This window comes from Papilio machaon, chromosome 4, assembly GCF_912999745.1.
Source record: "Papilio machaon chromosome 4, ilPapMach1.1, whole genome shotgun sequence".
NCBI classification, from domain to species: domain Eukaryota; kingdom Metazoa; phylum Arthropoda; class Insecta; order Lepidoptera; family Papilionidae; genus Papilio; species Papilio machaon.
Window position 1 is genome coordinate 9,316,970 of NC_059989.1, and position 26,605 is coordinate 9,343,574.

Here is a 26,605-nt window from a genome sequence, read left to right on the forward strand (position 1 = left end):
ATAATTATCGGGTCGGCTCGCAGTAATTGCTATGTGTTGCGACATAAAGCTCGGCGTAAACTTTACACACTTCAAGTTCATACAATAATCGATACGTTTAATGAGTCATTGAGCGATACTCAGCTGCATTGTTGTACTCAATGTCGTGGTGTAAAACCTTTGTGTATTATTTTATATCATTTAACGTAACAGAGGTGTACAAATGGCTTTACAGTCAGCTTTCACTAAACAGATGTACAACCCTATATTATATTTATTATCGATGGTCAGGCTAGTTGCGATTACATCTTACACAGAGAACCTACATTTTGAACTCAGATGAGGTAAAATAGTATATAATTAAACGTAAAAAAAGAAGAACTTCGTTCCAATAAAAAAATAATATCGTTAATCTATGTTACAACGGTCTCACAGCGGCGGTGACACACTATGCGACATTGAACTTCTACAGTAGCGCAGCCTAGGCCGCCATCTCATATCAAATAAATGGAAATGCATCATCTATTTAAACAAACATATACATTACGGAAATTAATTACCAAAAACATATTCTTTGGACTTCGGTATACCTAAATCTAATAAACATGGAGGATATGCAGAAATTGTTTTCAAAAAATTTGGTTGTCACAGTAAGCCACCTCAACTGGAAAAGTACCGTGACCTTGAGGAATAATGACGTATCTGCGTTTTTCCGTATTTGGCTTTACTGAGGTTTTTTTCCTTCCTTTCTTCTACGTATTTTTGTAACATGTCACTTATTACTCACAATAATCTCGCCCTCAAAACTACGATAAATTCCCGATCAACATAAAAGGTTGTGTTTGATCGTGCGATCTAATAGAGACAATGGTCAGCTAATGGGAAGTCGAGCGGCGCACAATGTGTGTCGCAGACTGGTCGCGGTGAGGTCGCGTGCGGTGCACTGTATGCGAGAAGCGCCGGGCTGCCGGCGGGGTCGTCGACCCGCTCGCGTTTCGTTCGTCGGTGAGATGCCACCGGCCGGCGGGCGCTGCAGCTCGCCCCCGTAATAGCACCCACACCACCACACCGCAGCCACATCGCCACAATGTTTAAAAACGTTACGATTGTTCGAAAACAATACCGACATCGATGACAATTCTACAGTTAGCATAATTATTTAAGATGCAAATATTACTTTTGTCGATTGAAGTTAATTAAACTGATGTGACTGTCTCTATCTCTGGCTGACTCTGATTTTAAATTAAAATATTTAAAATTTATGAAGTATCACGAAACCCTTCACAACGACTGTGGACATTGTATCAAACGGAGGTTTTTAGTCACAGAACGGTTAATAATTTGTGGACATCGTTAAAGTGACGTTATAAAAGAGCGCCGCGGTGACACTAAAAATACATTCACAGATTAATTTCATGCAGAACAATGGGATCGTTTACGCCGCACACATTTCCTGATTAACACTTCCTAGATATCCATCTCAGTGTAACCGCCAGTGGAAACCTACGGTAAACATTGACGTGTTTTGATGATAATCAAATAGCTTAAGTTCGCGACCGCGGTGACGCTTGTTGCGATCATCAGGAGATAAGCTCGCGATCCGCGCGCTCATACTAATTATGATTCACAGGGACGATATATACGTTAACGCGAAGATTTAAATTAATTGATATTATAAAACATCGCTAAAGCTGCTTCTTGTGCGATAAATCTTTACTTTGTTTACCTTTCGATGAGGTTATGCAATGCCTTGAAGAGCAGGGATCGGCACTCGTAGGAGAGTCCACTTTCCCATGAGCCGTGGTCGCCTTCTGCAAATAAAAAAATAAACCGTTCAGTACTAAACTATTGTATAATTTGTAAGCAATGTCTAATATATATAAAAAAAGTAACTTTTAGTGGATTTCATAGCGGCTACACAAGTTTTGTTATTAAGTACCGATAGCGTTTACAACGAAGACAGTATCTGACAGACAATTCTTAAATAGCCGATGGCAACATAGCCGAAGTAGAATGAAATACCAGTACCAGTAATATTCAGGTACCAGAATTTCCTTTTCTTAAACTCAAGCACAGTGACATTGACAGTCATTACTTTTATTGCACGTATATGCGTATGACGTCACCTGGTCACCCACTTAATTAGCGTCATGACAACAGCACCGCATCAGCGCCTATCTTTCCACAGAATTTCACACTCAGCAAGGCCGAAAGAGACGGAACAAACAAGCACCATTTCCAGGTGATGTTGATGCGGAATTTTTCCACTAATCAATTCGAGTTTAGTTTGAGTTTTCCTAAAATTAGTACACACTAATGGGAAATTTCAAGAAGCATTTATCGTTCTATTACTGGTTTATGGAATTGGTATTAACTAATTCAGTTGAATGGCGTAACAATAAAAAATACGTTTATTTATTTACTTAACGTAAAATTTGGTGGCTCTTGATTTAATGAAGTCATAATACGCTATTAGCCCCTCCGGCATTAGGAAAGTGATGTGTTGGAGCGGCCAAAGGCAGTGCAGTAGCAGTGCAGCGGCAAGCGGAAGCGGAAGCGATAAGCGCCCGCGAGATCACCGCCAAAGATCGCTGCAAATAGTTGCATTGGCAATCGGAAGATAAACCCGCGGTATCGCCGGCGCGTCGTGCAACAACAAACCGTGCGCGACGTTGCCGCTCCGCGCGCACCACGTCTCGCTCGCGCAAGGGGCGGGCTCTGACGTCAGGCGGGCGCCGCGGCGCGCACGTGCTCGTGTTTGTCGTCGCGCGCGACACACATGCGACTCGCTAACATTTTAATTGACATTGAAATTTCCACCTTAGAATATCGCAATAGAGTGCGACATGTAAATATTTCCGTCGGAAGAGACGCTAACTCCGAGCGTTCACTCGGTCAACTTTTAGAGCACAACCGCGCGAAGCCGCAGTGGTGTATTTATGTAAGCAGTGTTGTTATTGTGTCCGGGAGGCGGCCGCGAGCGCTGCAGCTGCGCGCTGGAGAGTTTCCAAGCTTTCAGCCTTGACATTCGTGCTCCAGGTGGCCGCGCGCTATTTTCCATAGCTGGACTAGTTTTTCCAGTAAGAAGCAGAGGTTAACGGCGATGATTTAATCTCATCGGTATTAGATACATGCTTTGTAAAACAGTGGCATTTCCCGGTTCTTTGTCTTCATCGCACGGAGTTACATTACAACATGCAGAAAATTCAGGATTTCGGTTCCGATTGATAATATATTGTTATAAATAATTAGCAGTTATTTAACTTCAACGTGTACACGATTAATTCTTTAAATTTCATTGGTTACTTTTGATCACTTTATCTAGTTTTAATTTATTTACCGTCATTATCTTTGACAAAAAATTTTAAACGGGATTTTGGTCTCAGAAACCCGCGGTTAGTAGGTATAATAAGTAAACTATTACTATTGAGATATTTTTAAAACTCCTCTAAACTTTGGTAAAGGCAAAAGTTATAATCTGTGCTTTAAAATACCTACATGATGGAATAGTGAAATGTTTTATTTTACATAAATGTCTATGAAACCAATGTCAACGTCATATTAAATGTTATCAACAGTACATACATAATTTGGGCCTGACCTGACGCAATTAGAAGTTTACAGGTTACAAGACGAGCTAGGCGCGCTGCGAAGGCGCAGCAGGGGCGGAGGTATTAGTGGTGGGGGCATAATACCGGTTGCGGTGTGCAGCGGTACCGCGTGCAATTATTGTCGCGTTCGGTTCGGCGGCGGCCCAAGGCCGCGCGAGCGCCGGCGAACGGTACGCGTACCGTACTCTGCCGCCGGTACCGGTACGCGAGGCGGTACGCGCAGTCACGACCGCACTCGTCCCGCCCCGCCACTGACATCAATGGATACCACATCGCCAATACCGAAGGTTAAATCGATTTCGATACGCTTGGTCCGACTTAAGTTTTCATCAAAATGGAAGTATTAGGTATATGGAGGGTTACATTTCGGAATCTGAAAATCTCAATAATCGTTGGTTTCTGAGACCAAAATCATTATATTTGACAAAATAGAGATAACAATAATCTCTATTACAAAAGAAGTGTGATCAATTTGTTCGTTCAACATATTTACGAATGTATACATTGTAGAATCGAGGGAACGGTCAATAAATTTACATATCTGTAGCGGAAATTGATACTAGCCGTCCTTTAACACACCTTAATCGGAGAAAGTCAATCAACAATTTAAGTGGTGTTATTTAATTATTCAGAAACTCATCGTTTTAATATTGTTTAAATACAAATTGAAGTTAAGTATGTTAAACAGATACAGTTTCATCATAAAATACGTTTTCCAATAATATGCACATCTTGAGATAAGGAGATAATTTCTCGTTCGGCAACAAAATGAAAAAATACACTCATAGAAAATGCTAAGTTTACACTAAACGCTTTGCTGTTTGTTGGACAAAGACATGACCCCTCAGTTCTCAATGCGTATGGTTAAGACGAGAGCACCATGGTGGTGCATACGCTGTGTGCACAAGGTTCAAGGCCGTGCAGCGGGGGGTGTGGAGTGTCGCGGGGCACGGCAGGGCGGGGCGCGGCGGGGATCGATAGCCAGGCGCGCGCCGCCCAGCGCTAATTTCCAATCGCTTATCACTGATACCATAGCGCTGTTTGTTGTGAAACGGCTTTAAAGTTTTATATTCACGTGAGAAAAACCATGGCACCGAAGTGTTACAATATACGTTTCTAAATGATTGCAACAACTTTAACATAAATTTACTTGGCTGCAATTTGTATAATTTGACAACTTGTAATAAAATAATTTGTTACATTGATATTCAATAAAGAAATCATTACAAAATTACAACGTCATAACAAAAAATGTTATACGATAATTTAATGTTAATTTGTCCTCGAATGCGACGTAAACACGGTGCCTTACATAATGAGCGAGCGGGCGAACGGGAGAGCGGGTGCACGAAGACGCAGCCGCGCGGCGGACGTGTCGGCAATAAACATGCCGTTTAACGAGGGACTAATGGATTGCTGAGATTTATTATGATCCATAAAGCAACAATGTACGCGGCTGCTCACTTTCTTAGGCCCACAGCGGCGACACCACGTCAACAACGCGATCAGTGGACGCTTTCACATACATTTACTAGTAGCAAGTGCATTCGATACTAGTTTACATTCCATACTTTCGTTATAAAAGATCACACGAAATTCCCAACCGTCAACGCCACAAAACTCCACTACTGAAACCATATTTTTAAAGCTGATATACACAAATTAAGATTTATAAGAAAAATCTTAGGACAAGAATGTTAAAAATATATTACTGCTAAGCGTATCCTTTGCAGGACGCAACCTTTACTGCAATCATGCTAGCGGTACGCTCGTACCAATCAATTCCATAAGGAAAACTATAAAGGTATAACAAACATTGTGTCGTAGGTAGAGAGCTCGGCGTGAGTTGGAGCCAGCGCAGAGATCGCGACAGGCATGCTAAGCACAGCGCAGTGTTTCTGAATCTTTTGTTTGTTTATACGAGTAGGTACCGGCGAGCGGTATGACGGCGCGGGTCCAATACAATAATCGACCGATTACCAAACGAACTTCCGAATATGCCCCGCGCTCTTTCTGGCTTTGTTATAACTCCAGAACTCCATGCCGAAGGTCTAGAAAATTTTCTTTCTATTTCCATCAATTTATATTAAAAAAAAAATACAATAATTAAATCACATGTATGGCGACCGTTTAAATATTTCTGTTACCAACATGTAATAGTGGACAAAAGCGACGGTGAAAGAGACGGTGCCTACATTACTGTCTTTTAAAATCCTGGTTTATCACTGTCGTTTCCCTATCTACTACTGGCATCAAACATTTGCTAATCATGCAATACATATTCTGTTGCTATATGTTATATACAAGCGATGCATAGTTATAAAGACACAAGACACGTAGACACGTCAGCGCGGCGCGAGGTTAACCGCCATCGCTCCCTGCAGACCCTCTGCGAGTATATTGAATAACTCGCCTAAAGTGTTGTGTGTATTGTACACCACGCCTTGAACAATTACATAGATGTTAACAAATGTTTTATTTGTATACATAGCCCTAACTAGTACATAATCGATGTGTGTCGTTTGATTACAAATTAACACGCTAGATTCCATTATCGATTAGCATGGCGAAATAGAAAGCGTGACGGCAACAAAGTTACTTCATCAGCAAATTCTGTTACAATATATCCCAACATTTTAAAATTATCAATACATAAAAAAAAATAACCTTTTTCTTATTACATTTTTCTATCTACAGTAAAAACATATGTTTAAGGTGATTTTTGGTCAGAAATTACATAATACTACAAATTATAGATTATTAATGAGCCAAACTGTGTGCGTGAAAGCAAAAGGCGCGTACCAGATGTTACCATCTACATCTGGTGGGCGAGAGAGGAACACTTTTTAAACTGACCTACATTTTGATTCATAAAAAATATTTTAATAGCATCAATGATAAACTACCGATAATTTTTATCACTGTTTTTTATATTTGTTTGATAAATCATTTTAGAAGAAAGAACATGAAATTGAATAACATTTTTGATTTGATTCTCATATGAAAATTTTATTTAATTATTATTGTATTAAGTAGTTACGATGCGTATGTATGTATTTGGTGTGCAGAGGAGGCGGCAGGAGGCAGGCGGTAGCTGTCTCAGTGCACGGCTGCACGGACGCCGCGGCCAACAAAAACCGGTATTGAGTGTATGCACACGCTACCATAAGTACACAAACCAGATCTATTAAACATTGTTTTGATATTACGCTCGCAACAGAATACTAGATTCGAGACAAATATGAAACACGTAGGTCCTTCGCGGCTCAAACTAAAATGTAAACTGACCATTGAAAATATTTAAGACAAATTCAAAATATAATAAGCATTAATTCATAACGAGAGGCGCTTGGGATGTAATGTTTGACGTATTTACCGTTGTGAAATAGAAAACTGTAAGAATCGACGCCCTTTTAATGACTAATGAACCTATAGTAATAATCATCGTAGGCTAATTTCAGTAAGTATAAAATAGAAAAATTCAGTTTTGAATAGTCGATTAATTAGACATTTATTTTCCATTTCAGACTTCGCTTCATGTACCTAAATGTTATTTATTTATTGATAATATTATTGTTAATGTGATGTGCAATGAAAATGGCAACTCGGAGGCGTAAGGTAGACCACCCTCGACCCCAATATAATGCCTTTTCAAGATGGTATCGAACGCGTGGAAATCTGTCAATTTGCAGGCGCCCTCGGGGCCACTAGTGGTGTCCCGCTCGCACGCGCCCACGTGCCCGTGACGTCACACACGGCGCTATCGTCACAACGCTCGCGGCCCGATGGCAACGCTCCCCTCCACACTTACAACCATAAATACACCATTGCGTCTTTATTACATAATATCCATGTATTTTAACATTTAAAGGGTCATTTGTACTGGTGATTTCGTTATTTGTAATTAAATGCCTATATAGAAAATGTTATTACTTTTCTAATTAGAATGCATACTAAAATGTAAAAAAAAGCGATTGTATCAAAAGTAAACGGAGAAATAAAATGTGATAACGAGATGTAATTGCCAAGAAATCACAAATTGGCTTAGTGATTAACTTGAAGTCGTTTACACCGGTGCCTACTCTACATATACCCTCAATGGCTCCCTCGGTAGGAAACGTCTTATTTTGAAAGAACTGTCACATAATTGCCAGGTTATTTAGATTTAATTGTCCGAAAAATTCTGTTTTTTGTAGGAACGAAGACCGATTTCGTCTTTTCAGATTGCATCCAACGATATAAATGAAGAATGGTCTTATATAATGAGAATTTGAAGATGTGGTCAACAATCACACTGGTAAAGCGGCAGGGGTCTTTGGAAGAGGCCTACGTTTGTTAAGCAATTAAGGACTTTTGGCTGATGATACCAGCGAAAAGGTTTTATTTATGTTTAGTTTGTTACGAGTTTTGTAAGAGGGCTAGTGTCGGCGTGCATTACAGCAGAGCTCAGGGCCTCAGGGTGCGACGTGGGGTGGCGCGGTGGCTATGGATCGCACCGCGGGCGCGTGCGGGGTGTGCGTGGGCGGCTGCGGAGTGAGGGCGTCGGTCCGAGCATCTGCGCGGCGCCCCACTGCTGTGCCACCCTCGCGGCCGCATTGTTTCCGTCGCGTACGGATTAATCATTATGTGGAGACAAGTGGGCAAGCTTCAAGACGATCGTGCACCGCTCACACTCAACATCCACGTACTTTAGCTTTTACATTTCTGCAGCGCGTCAACACATTTTCACTTTTCATGTTCTTCTAATGGCCAAACAATTACATAATATACTTCAACAAATGACCTAGATTCTGATATAACCGTATGCGAGCAATTCGTTTTCTCAACAATAACAAAGCTAATTTCACGAGACCGTAAATAATCAAAGTTAGGACGGCAAACTGTAACCGGTTGAAAGTCTCATTACAAAACAGACAAAATACCGTTCCTTCAACGTCCTCGGTTATGCAGCAGTGAGCGGCACTATAATTGGCATCGTAAAACCTAACTAAATGAACCTCCGCGAAAGCTATCAAGTGTTCCAAATAGAATGTAAAGAGGCGTGAAATGACAGACAGGGCAGCGGTAACGGCACCGCTCGCGCCACGGTTGAATCCCGGCCGTGACGTCACATAGGGTATATAACTGTATCTGCTATAGTTCGAGAAAAAATGTATAAGTTCTTTAAATTTAAAACAGTTGGTTTTTCATATTTGACTTTATCAATACATAGTATAAAACAAAGTCGCTTTCGCTGTATGTCCGTATGTATGCTTAGATCTTTAAAACTACGCAACGGATTTTGACGCGATTTTTTTTAATAGATAGAGTGATTCTTAAGGAAGGTTTGTATGTATAATAAATGCATAATATAGTAGAGAAACACTGATAAATTTAAAGTTTTCTAATGTGATGTCGTAAATAAGCACTTTTTTTGCGCTTATATTGCAAACGCTGGTTGAACCCTACGAGATAGACCAAAATAATGTACTACAGTATTGTTCACCTTAAAAAGTTCAACAAAAAAGTCCGCGATGGTATATGTCTATCTCTTAGGGATAACCCAGCATAACCATTTTTATTCTTTTACGAAGTGATTTTAAACAATACAGCATTAATCCTTATCCATTTAAGTACCTTAAATAAATTGTGCATTTATTCTGTAGTAGGTATATTTTGCATTGCACCCGTGCGAAGCCGGGGCGGGTCGCTAGTATAAAATAAAATAACGTTACTCTGCGAGGTGGCCTGGGTTTGATGTATTTACATATATCCCGATCGATACAGTGTGCAAAACTGCTTTGTATTTTTGTTTGGAATTACATGCGCCGGCGGTGTTGATGTTGTCGGTGGGCGTTGCGTCGCGCGCTCTCTGTCGATGCGCGTCACGCGGACTTATTAATAAAACGGTGCGAGTGCACGTTCAACAACCCCGCGGGGGCTCGCTAGTGCAGCGCTTGCGGTGCGAGTGCGCGCTCGCAATCCGGGGTGCTGCTTACCAATATACTAGAGTTCCAGTCACTGGAAAATGTGACATAAAATAAAAATTGAACCCATCTTCTCTTTCATTTCACAAAAGCACAATATGAATTTTTATATTACTTAATTCAAAGGGCACAACTAAAAAAATCTACGAATAGCAGATATTTCTGAAACTATAAGTAATCTACATTCATACAAGTCTAAAGCTCAACCACTTTCACCACAACGTCATTGACTTTATAAAAATGTTTTAACCAGACAAGTGTAATAAAGCGATTCGGCAGTAGTGGTATGTTCGTGAAACGTGGTTTATTGCGTAGTTCCTCGTCGCGATGTTGGAACATTCCAGCTTCACCGTTATGAGCGCGGCGGGCGGCTTCTGAGCTGCGGCACTACTTTCCCACGGCCTCGACGCAGATCCACTTAGATCTCGAGGATTGCGGTACATCGACGGCGGCGAGTTGTACCGGCGCCGCGGCACCGCTCTCCGGCGCGCAATGGTGCCTGCACGTGACGTAGCAGCGCGGCGCGGTGACTCCGAGGCCACTGCATCATTAGCAGTGGCTTAACGCGGCGCAGTGGCATTATGTAGTCGGGTACTCGCGATAGTACGTAAGCCCAGTTAACACACTGTTGCGCTACACAAGATGCACTCATTCAACAAGCTTATCTACATTATTTGTGTGAATTGCTCGTTACTGTACATTATTTATAGTAAACAACTCGTTTTTTATGTCCAATGATATTTAATAACTTTATATAGTTAAATTTTATTTGATTAATATGTTAAAGTTTTATAAAAATTATGGGACTGCAAAATAACATACCCAAGTTTTTAAACCCTAGTGTTAATATTCCCATTTATAACTTACACGTATTTTAAAAAAAATTGCAAGAAACCATGTAAGGAATAAAGGTTAACACGCAATGCTACACTCTTCATTCACCCGGTGCCGGTACAATGGTTATGCTAAAAATCATCGACGACGTTGAAACGACGGCGAGTGAACGCCGGTTGGACGAAGAGTAGAACAATGCGCGTTAACCTTAAGACTCCTACGCCGCTCTATCAATCAGGTAACGGTGTGGCCACTTACAAACGTGATTTATTTGTCCATACGTAACATTAACAAGTCCGCTTATCGTACGGCATATGAACATACAACATTTTTCTCGCTTACTTTTATGGTGAAGTCGTAATTACTATTAAGTAACTTATCATTCACAAGGCCCGAGTGAATGAATGGACTATTTCTAAATTTGGACTTTCCGAATCAAACGCCTGACATCGTGTACCAATGACCTTTTTAAAAAATATGTCCCGTAAAACAAGTGGCTAGCGATTTCATCAATAAACGATAATTAGTTCCTTTTTAGTTTTCGATATATGTAATATGTCAAGAACAGACATTAATATTTACATGAATTTATACATTGTTGCCATATAACTAAATAACTTTTAAACTGCATTAAAATAAATAAGACAATTTTAAAGTACAATCTAAACCGAATGGCCTAAATATTCCATGTCACCGACTCTAAAACAAAAATTAAAAACTTAGCTAGTGCTAGTACTGCTTATTTTCCAGTAAATAGATAGGCTGCTATTTTTATTTATCACGTATTCTTACTTACACATATAAATCCGAAGCTAACAAAAGGCTAGGCGCCTAATGTAGCGTTGCATTTCGTTGCGAACGCTTCATCACACAGCCCGCAATGCATTGTTTTGTGTACGATTTCTATGCACGAAGCTGTTGAATAGAGAAAAAGGAACAATCCATTGCACATTATTTTTCTACATTTTCGCCTTCGTAGTCGCACAATGCTATGGTAAACATAAACAAGTGACCACAAATATTATAAACACCCTCATCTGCTGTTTAAATCCCGATATAAAAGTTAAACTTTAAAATATTTATTTTTAAAACTCTATTTTGTGTGATTTTTTCGCGTTTTTATTTAACATTTGAATATCAACTCATCATTTGACATGAACTAAGTAAATCAATCAAAAATAGTCACCAAATATTGTGACAACAATAATGTGCAGCGATTTGACTGTCCTGTTCGCCTGTCGAGTCCCATAGCCATGTTGGCAGGACAAGGCGGCCGCGTCTCTTATCTCGCCACGTCACAGTGATCGTCGCTGCGCCGCTAGTGAGATAATGTTTAAACAAGATAGCGCCGTCAAAACTCTCGCCCGTTCGAGTTTGCATGAAACGCGTCACTTTAAAAAATTACTTATCTAGAGTAATTTACAACGGTGAATCGTGACTTTAAAAGTTACAGCAGATTAATGGGTAAAGTACTTATTTTACTATTTGTAGGTTGAAAGAAATATTATTCGATAGTGCAGAGACATAAGCGGTATGTGGACTATCACGTGCGATGTGATATAGTGCCAGCAGTCGGGAAGGCATCGGGAGCGGTCGTCGGGCGCAGGGGCGCAGGACGCGGGTCGCAGGACGGGGGTCAACGACTGCGGCCCGCCGCGCGGCACATCTGGCCCGCGCCACCAACCTGCCTGCACAATTTACTCGCCGTACCGGCCCGCGGACCAATATTCGCTACCACTACACAACTCCGCTTAGCGACTGAATTTATTACTACGTTCTTTTAAATCAATTGTGTAGTGAAAAAGCAATGACTATTCAGTTTGTATGTTTTACAAAGCAGTAGTATTAAAAACGACATTGTCACATACAAAATTATATCTATACAACCAAATACACGACTTTATCTGTTCATTAAATTGTATTTTATGTCTGCAAAACAATAAACAAAAGCGATTAACAGGTTTGTAAAACATTATACATTATCGTTACGAGTACAAAAAGTTTCGTGTCCGGTCAAGTGACGGGGTCTACTATAGAAAGGCGCGTCGCGAGGAATTCGGGCAGCCGCCTCTCGCGCACCGTGTCGTGGGCAATTTATATCGGTCTCGGAATTCGAGAATACCAAGAAATTGAACCGGTCGATTTGCTAAATCGGTAGGTATTCGGTGAGAGCTGAGGCTCGCAATTAGATAGTGTGTTGTGCCAGGCCAGCGAGAGCGTCCGCTAACCCCATATCTGTCCTTGTGCGGCGCGAGTTGGTGCGGGGAAATGTGCCCTGGCGGCCAAGGATCAGGTGTCACGCTAACCGCGGGCACACAAACCTGTCGCAGGGCACTGCGCTGCTCATAAACTAAGCATTTTAATTCGTACTCGAACATTAGTTGCTAAAACATGTCTAGTTTAGCAATTAGGATAAAAATACTGTGCTGTAGACAAAACCTTTGGAAACCGGTTCGTAAGACAGAACGGAATACAGTTATAATTAAATTACACAAATTTATCTGTTTTACATGTTCCTTTTAATGAAGTCATAGTTGCTAAAGTGCCGTAACAGTCACCGTAATATATAAGCGGCAATAAAACAGCAAACAATAAGGAATAAGGTAATATTTATAATTAGTTGTTCGAGTAGTCAGTGTAGATTAATTATTAAATGTCACGTTCACGGCCGTTTAGCTGCAAATAGAGACTTATCGAACAATTTCAACACATTACGCGCCCAATGTTTATGTAAAAAAAAATGTTTACTTCACTACCCTTTCATGTATCTTGATGCCTTTTTGTCATTGTACATGTGAAAACACTTCTATTCCAGTGAACATCAAGGATGGGCTGTAATCAGCATAATGAGAGGCGCAGTATGTGGCATTGTGAGCGCGTCCCCCCGCCCCGCGCCGCCGCCGCACACTCCGAGCGGCCCCGTGATTAGGAATCTCAGCGACACGGCCTGTCCTCGTCTAGACACATATTCCGGTTTCCTTATGGAATGACTTGGGGGAGCGTAGACTGACATATCCTTTAAAGCGATTGTTTGTCCTCGGGCAGATGTAGTTGGGCAGGTACGTTGCGCGGATATCGATAAGGGGTCGGCGGAAGCCGTATCCACTCCTATGTTACCAAAATTTGTACGGATTCACAAATTCAATGTATTATGTCTGGGCTTTGTCCAAATATGCAAAGAACGTAAAGTATTATTTAGTTAACTATAATAGAATTATAGAAAGTTTTTTTTTTTGCGCGTGAATGTGAATCGGAGTAGTGAATGAAATCCTTGTATTTGGCACCCGTTCAAAGATGACAGCGAGCAAGACGTATGATGTGTCAGCTCTGTTTATTTCTTTAACAAATATGAGAGAGGCGTTTGCATCTGTTTAGTGGTGGCCTTTTAACTGTTGTTAATTAGTTTCTAGCTAACCAGGCGATTTTTGTTTCGCCTAAGAGGCAGTAAGTGAGCAGATTTTTTTAAGAATATCATATTTTAATGGGTATTTTTGTAAGAAAAAATACGAGGTAGACGCACACGTGCCGCGGCCGATGAGATATACTTATGAGGCCGGAGTTTAGATGCGATCGAAGGAGCATCCGAGTTTTTCGCGAGAATTCTCGTCTCGTCTAGGACGACTTATCAATGATAGACGAACGAGGGGATCGCTTAGAATTTCACAGATGTATTAAAAGTTTCAAAGCATGTGCGTCAATACTTTATCTCCGTAGATAAACTTGCCGCGGTTGTTCATATTAAAGTCAAACACTAGATAAGTGACTAGTGAGAATTATCGGCTCGCATTAAAGAAGTTAGTAGTTTTTATACTTATTATTGTACGCTTAAACTAGCCAACGTATGTATACAGAATTACAAGAATCATTAAGCATATCCATACTAACTCATGCCAAATTGTGTTAAATTTAGAATTATAAAGATTAATCTTCAAGATCATGTATGAGAATAGAGGTATAGAGTTTGTCATCATATGTCTATGTAGCGGGGCGTGTGCCGGCTGACGGCGGGGGCAAGCGGGGTATTGATCAGCGCTGTACCGGGCCCGCTCCGTGCCTGTACCGCATCGCTGTCGGAGCCGGCGGTGCCACTTACCGGCGCGCCGTCTTCGCACCTAATTTATCGCGCGCCGCAATCGACGCCCACCCATACTACTGTAGCCACATCGTATTTACTGTTGTGGAACATTGACAAACTTTGCCGTACATCTATTTGACTTGTTTAGTGATCATTATAACAAGATTATTTCATAATTATTTTGAATGATATATTGCAATATATGTTCTCTTATTAAACGTATAAATTACTTATAATAGAAAAATGATTTTATGTTTTTCCAGGCTGGACAGAATTTCGTACCAACACCAAGGAAGTAAACAACCGACGAATACTATACCGCACTGTTTAAGGAAATCTATGATAACTTTTAAATTTATACAAGCTCGCTGTGAACACAAAACAGCTTAGCAATATAGATCTACTAGAATTTATTCGCCTAACACTTGGGGAAAAAAATACGTTTTTCAAACATTTCCCTATGGTAAATCTTCACATAACGAGAAACGCTCCAGTTTTAACGTGATGATAACCAATACATATTGCAGCTGGAACAAGACAAAGGCAACACGACTTCACTCTTTCAATCGTGTGTCCTTGAAAAGTAGTCGACACGTGGCGAAGGCGGGAAGTGGAACGGGCAGCATGGTGCTCGCCCCGGCCCTGCCGTCCTCGGGGAGATCGATACTCGCGCCCGCTCCCGCCTCCGCACCGCACTCCATGCACACCGCCCACGGTCATTAGCATACACAGATACCAAACACTGGCTAACCCCTGCCTTTGCCCTTAGATACCTTAACCCTTTCCCCCCGGGGTAGTGTTTTTTAACCAATTTCCGCTTTTGAACTTTATTTTTATAATAAGGTAGGTAACAGGAAACGCACATATTTTTTTTAGATTTTTATTTTACCTAGAAGTACTATTTCCAAGACCTAGACTTTAAAGTACCGACAGGAACTTTGTGTTATCACAATGTTAGAAACTTCGATAGAAATGATAATAGCAATGAGATCCAGCCATGATTTATTAATTATTAAATTAAAAGGTATTAATTATCGATGATCACTGTCGCCCCTTTTTTCTATTGCTTCGCACAGTTCCACATGCGTAGGTGTTTTCAGTTTTCAGTTTCTCAAGCAAAGCAACAGACGAGAAAAAATTATCAAAGTAAACTACCTTTCCTTTACCCCAATCTTGTTCTGTTAACTCCAAGACTACTTTCTCTCCCAAGCCATAGCCGGTAAATTTTGAGTTCAGTTCTTCGTCTTTTCCTTGGTAAATTTGAAACTTCTTTATATAACCCCTCTGGTCAGCAAGATACCACAACTTGTACCCCCTTTTTATAGGCTTCATAGATAGATATTGTTTCAAGACTGACCTACCTTTAAATTTAGCCATTGACTCATCTACACTCAGCTCGCGAGTACCATGATACACTTCTTGAAATTTTTTATTGAGCGAATCAACCATCGGTTGAGATCAGGTGCCGAAGAGTAATGGTCTCTCCACGCCGGACGAGTATTGTAACCCATAAAAAAATTCATACCTATAAATGTTAGAAGTTCCTCCTTTTTCAGGTTCAATACCTTGCCTTTCTGAGTGGCATAATGGTTACTTTGGTATACGATATTGTCAATAATATCTCCAATCAATACTAAAAATATATCAGTTGGTGTTGTACAGTGAGCAAAACAGTCTTCTACAACTTTAGTATCTGCAATGTATTCCGGTAAAATTGTGTCTAGGTTCCTCTTTTTCCATTTACGGTTTGGTTCGGGTAATCGCTGGTTAGTTCGGTGTGAAGACGTATTTGCAGATAGAAGATCAGTCTGAACTTTAGATGTGGATTCCTGATTTATAGGGCACTCCATTACATTTTCATTTGGCGGCGACGACGGCGGAACTTCGGCAAAGATACTGTGTAGAGCTTTTTCGAAAACCTCATCGAAGCCACATGGTGAGGGTACTTGAAGATTTTCAACTTCATCATCGGACACGCCTGCATCAGAATCTTCGTCGCAGTCCGGAAGTTCTTCTAATAACAGAGCTTCAATCAGAGCACTAATGTTTTTAATGTTCATTTCAATGACTAAAACAATAAGAAAATAGATCAAGCAATAATGAAAATATAAAAAACATTCGTTTATGATAAAACAAAATACCACTTCATCGAGTATGTATTTCATAAAATCACATAATTTTTGAGATTACATTCACCTGACGGTACTTGTAAGTCCATGTCAGTTTTTATCAAATATTAAAAAAAAATAACGTATATTTCAGTAGAGCAGTTTTTAGAAATGTAGCCAAAGATATTAAGAACTTAGATTGTAAAAAAAATAGGACTTACCTGTGATATTCTATTTATAAAACAATTCTAATTACACTGCAACGTGAAGTGATGAAATGTTCTACAGGTTGTAACTCGCTCTTCAAATTATTCGGCAACATCACGCGGTAATTCAAATAACGCGTTGTGATTGGCTTACGGAAACGGTACTCTAAAGGATCATCAGTTGAAGTTAACATAAAGTGTTTTCGTACCTACGTTATTAGAGAAAAATGTAGGGGTACTTCTAAGTACCGTCAGACAGGAAAGGGTTAATATATGACTACAGATACGAGATATTCTAGTACTTTATAAGTTTATAATAAAACTATCTATCGCCCGCGACTCCGTTCGTGCGGAATTAAAAAATAACTTAATTAGTAGCCTTTGCGTTGTTCTTCCAGACTTTGTTCTACATCTGTGTCGAATTTCATCAAGATCCGTTGAGACGTTCCGGAAATACCTTCTAACTAACAAACATCCATCCATCTAAACTTTCGCATTTATAATATTAGTAAGATTCCTTTTTAAAAGATTAAACGGGAATTAAAACAGTAAATTCTATCTCTTATAACATAAAACATAGTATTAGTTCCAAACATGCATACGAACGTCCTACAGAACTAAGTCGAAATAAAAAAATAAACTTATATGCAGCCAGTTGCTACATTTATAACACTATAATCCATGATTAAAAAGCAAATTAAAATGGTGCAGTTTAAGTGAAAATAAACATTTCACTCCGAGCGACACTCGAACAAAAAAAGCTCGGACGAAGCGCCGATTGAAGTATAAACTGGTGCTTGTTAAATTCACGGAGCGCGCGCAGCTTCGAGCCCGGCTCGTTAATAAAGTGGGTTCAGTAAACCGTCGCCGCGCGTTACTTTACATATGGGTTATTGCTACATTCGATCGATATTCCGATAGTTTTTAGCTTATAAATCTGCACTTGTCAAAGTTTAAAAACTGTATTAATTTTATTCCATAAAAAACGTATGGTCGATAGGTACGATGATCTATAATGCTGCGACACTGTAGCCCAAACTGATCATGTTTATACAGCATCCCGATATGTCTAGCTAGCTTTGTACGGACCAATCTATACATTGAAATATGTTTTTTATTTATTGACCTCAATATTATACCCGAAATTCACGTAATCTTCATTATGTTTAGTTCATTTGTAAATAAAAAATATCTACGTTCGATTATGTGAAATGAGTTTGGCCAAAAATACATATAATTTTAAATCCTTAAGACCCATAGGAATCCTTTTTTTTTAGAGCACAGAAAAGGCGGGTTGTAAACAAACAATAAACCTTTGAGAGCATTTATACTGCAGGGTGGAGATATTAGTGTAAGTAAGCGCGCCGCTGAGGTGAGGGCGAGGGCGGGCGGCGTAGCGATGCTACACCGCCGCTACGTAGGCGCTACGTCACCACGCGGCTGGCAGTACGCGCCTGAAATGCATTCAACACAGCTACAAGCCCATCATATAAAGAGATACAGCAGGCATAGCAAATTATGTCAATGACGCTATTCCACACTCATCAATGCCGAATCACTTGAAAATAACGATTATTTACAAAAAAATGCAACATTCAAAACATGTTTACGATCAAGATAACAGAGAAATTAGTTCATTTCACACATAGTACTTGTGTAATCAAGATTTAACTTTAACTGTAGAAAACAATCGTATTGAATAATTGATTCGTAACATCGCTCACGACATTATAACACATTAATAAACTAATTACTATGCGGCGACGGTAGCGCGGTGGAAACGACTAGCCGTTGAATAGTTGCATTCCTAGTTATCTTTCCTTAAATGTACTCAATGCGTTGTTTGTATCGTTATCTGATATGTTGCGTTTTATAACATAACAAGTTACATTTACAACTTCAATTAGTTTAATGTTTATTGATTTAACAGACTGGATTTATTGCTTGTGTGAATTATACATTAACAATACGAGTATTAACTAACATTCAAGTCGATAGAAAATATACATGCTGTAACTATCTATACAGAAATTTTCAATCATAACATGTATTTATTTAAACGATTTATTATCCTTATTGACAAAGTAGTGTTAGAGATAAAGTTCTTCTACTACGCGTATAATTACATATAGTTAATTTATGCACATAGCACCATAGGTCATAGGTACCTACTCACAGCTAACAGCGGAAAACATCAGGTAGACATAATTTCCACGAATGATTAAACTAATTAAGTGAGCGTTTGCATCAAACACCTCCGGCAGGGCAGGCAGGGTTCCAAGCGGGGATTGGGGGGTTGATATCGGGTGACGTGGGGTCACAACCAACTTGTCCCCCGCTCGCAATCGCCCGTGGGAAGGACGGGAATAAACGTGGCTAAGTACATACCATTCACCATACATATATTCAATCCATCCATTCTAATTGTTTAAATTAAGAACAAAGTATGGCCTATGCGATTGGTACTTGATCTGCGACTATTTCTAGTAGTGCAAGTTGTATGCAGGAAATTTTTAAACATTATACTACGATAGTACTTATGGTAAATAAACAAAAATGTATAAACATTGAGAGATAATCTTCCTAGCATTTCCACTTCGATATTTGGAGAGATTCAGTACTCAGTAAAGATTTAAACACAAAAAGTTTTAGGAAGGGATTTTAAAATGGTGAAAAAAAGTGAGTGGCGTGAAGGGGTTGTGAGAGGAATGAATATGTGTACATACTTTATCTAGATGTATCCTTTCTATTTGGGACTGAACGCTTAGTATGAATACATAAGTAAGTCTTCATCTACGCCTGATTTTGACGAACCACTTTAAACAGATAAAAAGGGTTACTTAACTAAAAACTGCAATGTGGAGCAAAATGGAGGTAAATGTATGTTTGATGGTTATAAATAATCGGTCCAGTGTCCAACAGTGTGAAATATCAACCAGAGTAGGGTATTTGTGGCCACTTTTAACAACGTAGCCAAACATATAATAAGTAAATCGGTGTACCGTCGGGGCAGTAATACAATTATGAGTGCGGCGGGTACCGGGTCAGGCCGCATGCCAGACGTGGGGAGCCGCCGCCCCCTCCGCCCCACGCTCTTGTCATACCGACACCATCATCTTGCCAGTAATCGCTTGCACGTACTCTACCGGCGCTACGTATCGAGTGCTTTTGAACACCACAAAAAGGAAAGGAGGAAAAAGGAAGCTCACTACTTTTCATAAAATATATGTCTCAGCATAATGTTGTAGAACACATTACAGAGACACATATATTGTTAACAGCGTCAATATGGAACAATAACAATATCAAGTAACGTAAGATTAGTAAGATATTATATTCATTTGCATATGAACCCTGTGAGTAAAGGCGTGGATTCGATTCGGTGAGTGTGGGTGAGCATCAATGAATCACTCCCACACTCGGGCCGCGGCTTGCGGCTCGCACCTCGCTCAATGAACAACATATTTGTACGCTATTAATTTGATCCGCACAGAGATGACTGTGCAATTGTTGCGTTGAGCGATAGTAAAAACCAAAAAGGAACATGGGTATATGCGAGCTGTGACGTAACGTGTTATTTTATCTACTTCACAATTATATAAACCGATTGAGGTTACGGTGGTTAGATGCATTATTTAGCAAGGATAAGAGATAACAATGAAAAATATTACTACAAATCGTGACTGACAAACCACTTTTATTACAATAATAATAACTAAACCACAAATAGAAGTGGTTTAAAAACTATTTTACAAGTATAGATCAAGCTTTCGCCTATCATTTCGCAGTAGTAGGGGATCGTAAACAGATTAAGGCCGGTCGCTGGGGCCGGGACAGAAGTTCATCTCGGCGCAAATAAGCTCACGTAGCCGCCTCGAGCCAGGGACACCACGCAAATTGTAACCAACGGCACACTTATATGAGAGATGCTTCCGACGTGAATTACCATCTTAAATGATTTAATGCTATAAGCTTGTTTATTTAATTTTTTAATACTTTTACAATTTACAATTTTAATGGGTTGATTCAATCGTTGAATTTGTGTACTTTAGATATTTGTATTAGAATTATCTAAAACTTGACGTATTAAGTAATTGTCGTTGTTTAACAAGTTTCACACGATAAATTAACTTCTTAGTAGGTAAATAAACATGACATTACCGGAACTCGTACGCTAGTTGATTCGCGAGCGACGGGAAATTGCAGACCGTTCGTTTATTTCCGTCCGCAGTCGGTGGCAGTGGAGACCTTCGATCGAATGCAGCACGCACGTCGCCAACTGACCCTACAGCCCTACGCGCCACATTCGACTCTAAACAATGGCAATAATGCTCAAAATAGCGTATCTTCATCCTCTGTACGTGGGTCTCTCTCCGCGTCTACAACTTTATAGAATGTAACATACAGATCAGAGACAATTTAGTATATTGTCGAACCGGAATTTTAGTAAAAATTTTCTTTCTCAATTACGATCATGCAAGCTTTTTTCGAGAGCGTTCGGTTGTCTGGGTGATCAATGTCATCCACGCCTCTTAGCCCAAATGTAAAACGAGTTTTTTTGTATACGGATACTTATCGTAAACAAGCCACAGACGTAATTACCCGGCTGGCAGCAATACGAGCGGTCGACGACTACAATTCAAGGGAATGGGAACATATATCGTGTTGTTGATTTTAAACTGAAAATATATTGCGAGACACCCTCACGTCTAGACGTTATCCATTTCATCTATGATACTATTATAACCTGAAGTTATAAGGAAAACAAGCAACATTGCTTTTGAATTTGTTTTTATACGGCTGACTTTGTATGGAAGACTGCATTGTATAGAATTATTTATTTTCTTGGTGCAAAATTAGATATAAATGTATTTTGGAAATTATAATAAATTTATAGTTTTAAATATAACTTCAAGTGAATCCTGGATATACTTCATCGAGTTGAAACACTTTATTATATATGCAATAAAGTAATCCATGAAACGATTTGGCAGAGCTGAGTTCCTTCGGCTGATAGTTATAATTCTAAAGATATAAACGACTCCAGATTTAGTTATCCATTTATCAGCTTATTTACTTTAATGGTCACACTTTATATTAAAGAAGTAAAATATTCCCACTTATATATACTTCTAGAAGGTAAAACTACAAATACATACAATGAAAGATTTTTTTTAAATGAAACACGACAGTTAATTTTAAAAAGTTATTATTTAAGATACAACAAGTAGTCATGTTTTAAAATAAATGGTTTGTTATCATTCAGATTTTTATCAAAATTTAACTAAACATTAAGAGACGCTACGAGTTACGTCTTACCTAATACGTTATCTAGTTTAAAGTTAGTCGTTATCTCGTCCGTTAGTATTCCGTAATCGTTGATTATGAGACGTGCTTTATCTCAGCGGGTGTCGGTGGCCAACGCTAAATGAGAGCGCAAGGTTGAAACAATTGATGCGGCCGCGGTCACGACCGCTCCGAGATAACCGCCTCTTCCTAGCCTAGCGATGCGACATCACCCAAACACTATGGCATAAGTACTGAACTAAGGGCGCATCCCGAACGTAGACATGTCGAAACTTATCCCCTATTAGCAAGGATTGCATTCCAGTCATATCAGACAAGAAGAATAAAATGTTTTTTTCGCATTTCAGACGAAACACAGAAGTATATTTTACATTGAGGTGTTTATTTTAATGTTTTAAAATGAACAAAGTGGAAACAGAAATTAAACAGAAACAGTCGACAATCGTCGAGTACCGAAATAAGACCGTTTATGCAGATTTATGTCACGTTCTATTTCGGTCGTAGGCGGCACTCGTGTGAACTTGTGCGATACGAAACGTACAGCGCGGCACACGGCGCGGCACACGGCGGCGGCGCACGGGACGCTTCCCAACACGTAGCAAGAGGAAAACTTCGCTACATATACAAAGAATCCTATACAATTACAAAGACTTAGTCACGAGTATTATTCATCACAAATTGTGTTCTTACGAATAAATTTATTCTTCCACTGAAAAAACGCTTGCATTGAAAACGATGTGCAAGGTTTGGGAATGTAATTATTTTGCGAGGTGCAGTTAACTTGACTTGGAATAAAGACATCATTTAAACGTAGCGGATTTTGTTTGCTTCGTGTCTTAGAGCGATTAAGATAGAAGGTATTAGGCAACGTGTCGTTTTGTGAGTTTCTAATTTAGTTAAAACAGGTGAATTGTGCACGTATCGCGTTGCCTTAATGTTGCAAGAACGCCGTTGTGACATCGTGTAATGACTGCAACGCGACGGTTCCTAGCGGACTCCGCGACGGCTCCGGGACCGTGTCGACGACATTTTACGCCATCATTAAAACTTAATATTACTAATACGTTAACACCTATTAAAACGAAAAGTAAGTGATACTATAAAACTTGAATTGACACATACGTACAAACAGTTGCTTGTTACTAATACTTGATTTGTAAGATATGCACATAATAACAAAGGTATCGTTCATACACTTTGATAAGAGGGAACAAAGCGAACAAAAAATTCTAAAGAAATGTACGATTTTTATAATAAAACAATAACCACATCTTATTGCACACCATAAAAATAAATGTTTCGAAGCGAATAAAGAAAAGCGTCGAGTCGACAAATAAAGTACAATTCGCAGGCGCGTCCACTACTCGTCCAGTTCGGCCACCTGTTAGATTCTAGACGCGATCATTCTTTGAAAGCCTTCGTCGGATTTAACGCGCCTTCTTGAAACTTTTGCCTCATCGCCGTTACGGTGGCAAACATCTGTCGCGGCCGCTCGACTACTTGTGAGAGATATCATGTTAGAAATAAGGACGTTATTGGCAGCCAGGTGTGCCGGCCGGGCAAACGGTGACTCTATCTGTTACTGTGTGGATGGATGTATATAACTTTACATTTATAATAAAAGAATACTTATTATTTGTTACTAAAGACTTATTTCTGTTAAAAGACAACTTGTTACTTGTTTACATTATCTGTTACTTCTTCTATAAAAATACACTCACAGGACAGATCAAAGACATATGAAGAATGCTATTTGAGACGATCTAATCTATATTTCTAGGTACATATTTACGTAAGAAAATGTGAGAAACTAACTCAATGCGAAAAAGAATTAACTGTAAATGTTTTACTTTTCTCTAAGTTTAATAGTGAACTTGATAACGTTTGTATCTAATAGTGACAATATCTTATTCTACCTTTCATACGCTTGCGCTTTAGTTAGAAAAAAATCTCTCAAGATCATCGACCGCTCGCCCACATGCACTAGTTGAACAACAAGTCAATTGTTAAAAGTTTCAATTAATCTTAAGTCGTATTTCTGTATTATGTACCAATAAAACATAACAAAATGACTATTACTGTACATTAGGTAAAATATTTTTTTTCCTAGTACTAATAATTTTTTCATTAAGATTAACATAAACGCAACGTAAGCATTTAAATATTATAATGGATTTATTATGGAACACGAAGCGACGCGACGTGATAATAGTCAAGTAATCATTTACTTGTTTCATCTTACATTGGTCGAATGTAATAATATGCACGTCCGATGTAAGCCGCATTGTTCACGGACGCAAACACGCGGGGGCATTGTTTCTGTAACACCGGCCAATAAAATACTTTAAATTGTTCAACTATCACGTAACCACCCATTCAACTCATTTACACTAAGAACACTTCATTTCATTTCTGTGTTACTTCTTACTAATATGCGAATGTTTGGATGAATGTACGGGTGTTTGAAGGTATCTTCAGCACGGCTCAACGGACCTTGATGAAATTTGGAATTACATCTATGTCTGATCGTAGTCTGGAAGAACACATAGGCTACTTATTATCTTTTTTTTTTTTGATTCCGCGCGTACGGAGTCGCGGGCGACAGATAAAAAACCTTATAAAGGTAAACTCTATAAGAACTTATCAAAATATTTTTGATATACTATTGAATAAGCTAGCGCTTGACCACAATCCCACCTGATGAAGTGATGATGTGGTCTATATCTCTTATTAGCTTTAAAACAAGCTGTTTAGCAAAGTATATCGACAGTGAATTTTCACGGTAACGCTTACTCTCAGACAGAAGCTCTTTCATTTGACAAATTACTACTATCTACATATCTTTCTTTTTTTTCTAGTCGTGAACTATTGTGAGATGAGTCGGCGTGATATCAATCTTTCTCCTAATTGTTAGCTATGATACATCCCGAGGAGCGGTTAACGAGCTACCTATCTTGTAATATTAATCTGTTATCGCGTCAGAACATACATTACAATTGTTGCCGGCGAGCATCGCGCTAAAGTTAGATTTTAAACACTACCATCAGAAGCTGTTAAAAGCTTCCGTTAATTGACTGTTGAATTATATTCAAATATGACTAGCACTTGTATATTACTAATCTTTGAATATTCCTATGCAACCAGGCTTAATTTTGTGTCGTACGTTTAAAACCCTATATTACTAATGAATCAAACCAATGATAATCGTAAACTCGATAACATAAGATTTTGGGTTTATAATTTTGAGGTCAGGTACACGTACACATAAAATCCGGATATTTGAGATTCAACTATAAAATAAGTTGGCCAAGGTCATTGTATGTTTTTATAATATTTTTTAACTTACATAATATTATGGTCGAATATTTTGAGAAAAATATATCCTACAAATACAAATATCTAAGTTGCGTTGGAACACAAACTTTCTTTCAATAATAGATATTTAACGCATCGCTTATAGTGTGACAATGAATATAAAAGTGTTGAATACTCACGGCTGGCAATGAGCTCTGGCGCAACTAGCCCGCTGAGGTCGGGCTCCTCGCCGTACCAGAAGATCCAGAGCTCCTTGGCGGCGCGCAGCGAGAGCGGCGGCGGGGCGGGCATGTCGTACAGGTCGGGCGACTGCTGCGAGGGCACGCGCCGCCACACGCACAGAATGTCTCCGGCGAGGCAACGCGCGTAGCTGCTGATCACGGGGTCGCCTAACGGCGCCGCGCCCTCCTCGCCTTTGCCCCCGCCCCCGCCGCACTCCCGCTGCCATACCAGCTTACGCCATTTTATGCCATACAGCTCCGTCTGCAACAAATAAAAATATTTATCTACTCATATCTAATAAGATAACTAAGGATTCGAAACTAGCTTCCACAAATCAGATTTGTCTACACACGGAGATTAGAGTTAGATGATGCGTAGTCACATTGTGAATTCATAGGTTGTGCTTTGTTAATAAAGGTAGTGTTCCCTTTACGCAACAACATGACTATATATTCCAGGAATGATGGCCAACAACTGACAGACTAGTGAAGTAGCGGTGACAAGGATACGTAAGCTGAGCTTATGTTACATATGCGACGGAGTAGGGACGACAACCATAATTGGCCAAACGTGCTCTTCGGGCTGCTCATTAGTATACGACTCAAAGTGTTACATGAAGATCATTTAAAAATACACATATAAACATTTCGTTGTAACATTTAAATTTCTTTCCACAAATATAAGGCGTTGAAAACACTGATTTTTCTAAGCGATTGAATTCATAAATGGAATGTAAAAACTTATCAAGGCTAAAGTGAATGAATACCAAATTTAATGTCACCTTCGCTTATTAATCAACAAGTGTAGCATTATCATGACAGCGGCGCGACACGTTAGGTACCGTAGCAGGGGACTGACGATCCTCGTGTACGCTGTACTCGATATAGAGATAAGTGTAATCTTATCGAACGCATCGGCCGTCGCGGATTCGCACGGAGACCTCGAGATCGCTCTAAAACTGGATTTGGCGCGCCTCCAGCCG

The 26,605-nt window shown here is 39.5% G+C and overlaps 1 protein-coding gene across 1 annotated transcript in view; it reads right to left on the reverse strand.

Annotated features, from left to right (window-relative positions):
- Positions 1-26,605, reverse strand: part of LOC106720622 (mediator of RNA polymerase II transcription subunit 13) — a 59,732-nt gene that overhangs the window by 14,650 nt on the left and 18,477 nt on the right. Inside the window, exons 2-3 of the mRNA XM_045686859.1 lie at positions 25,581-25,884; positions 1,706-1,790 (exon numbers count right to left, since the gene is read on the reverse strand). Coding sequence (XP_045542815.1) covers positions 1,706-1,790; positions 25,581-25,884 — 389 coding nt within the window. The remainder of the gene's footprint in view (positions 1-1,705; positions 1,791-25,580; positions 25,885-26,605) is intronic.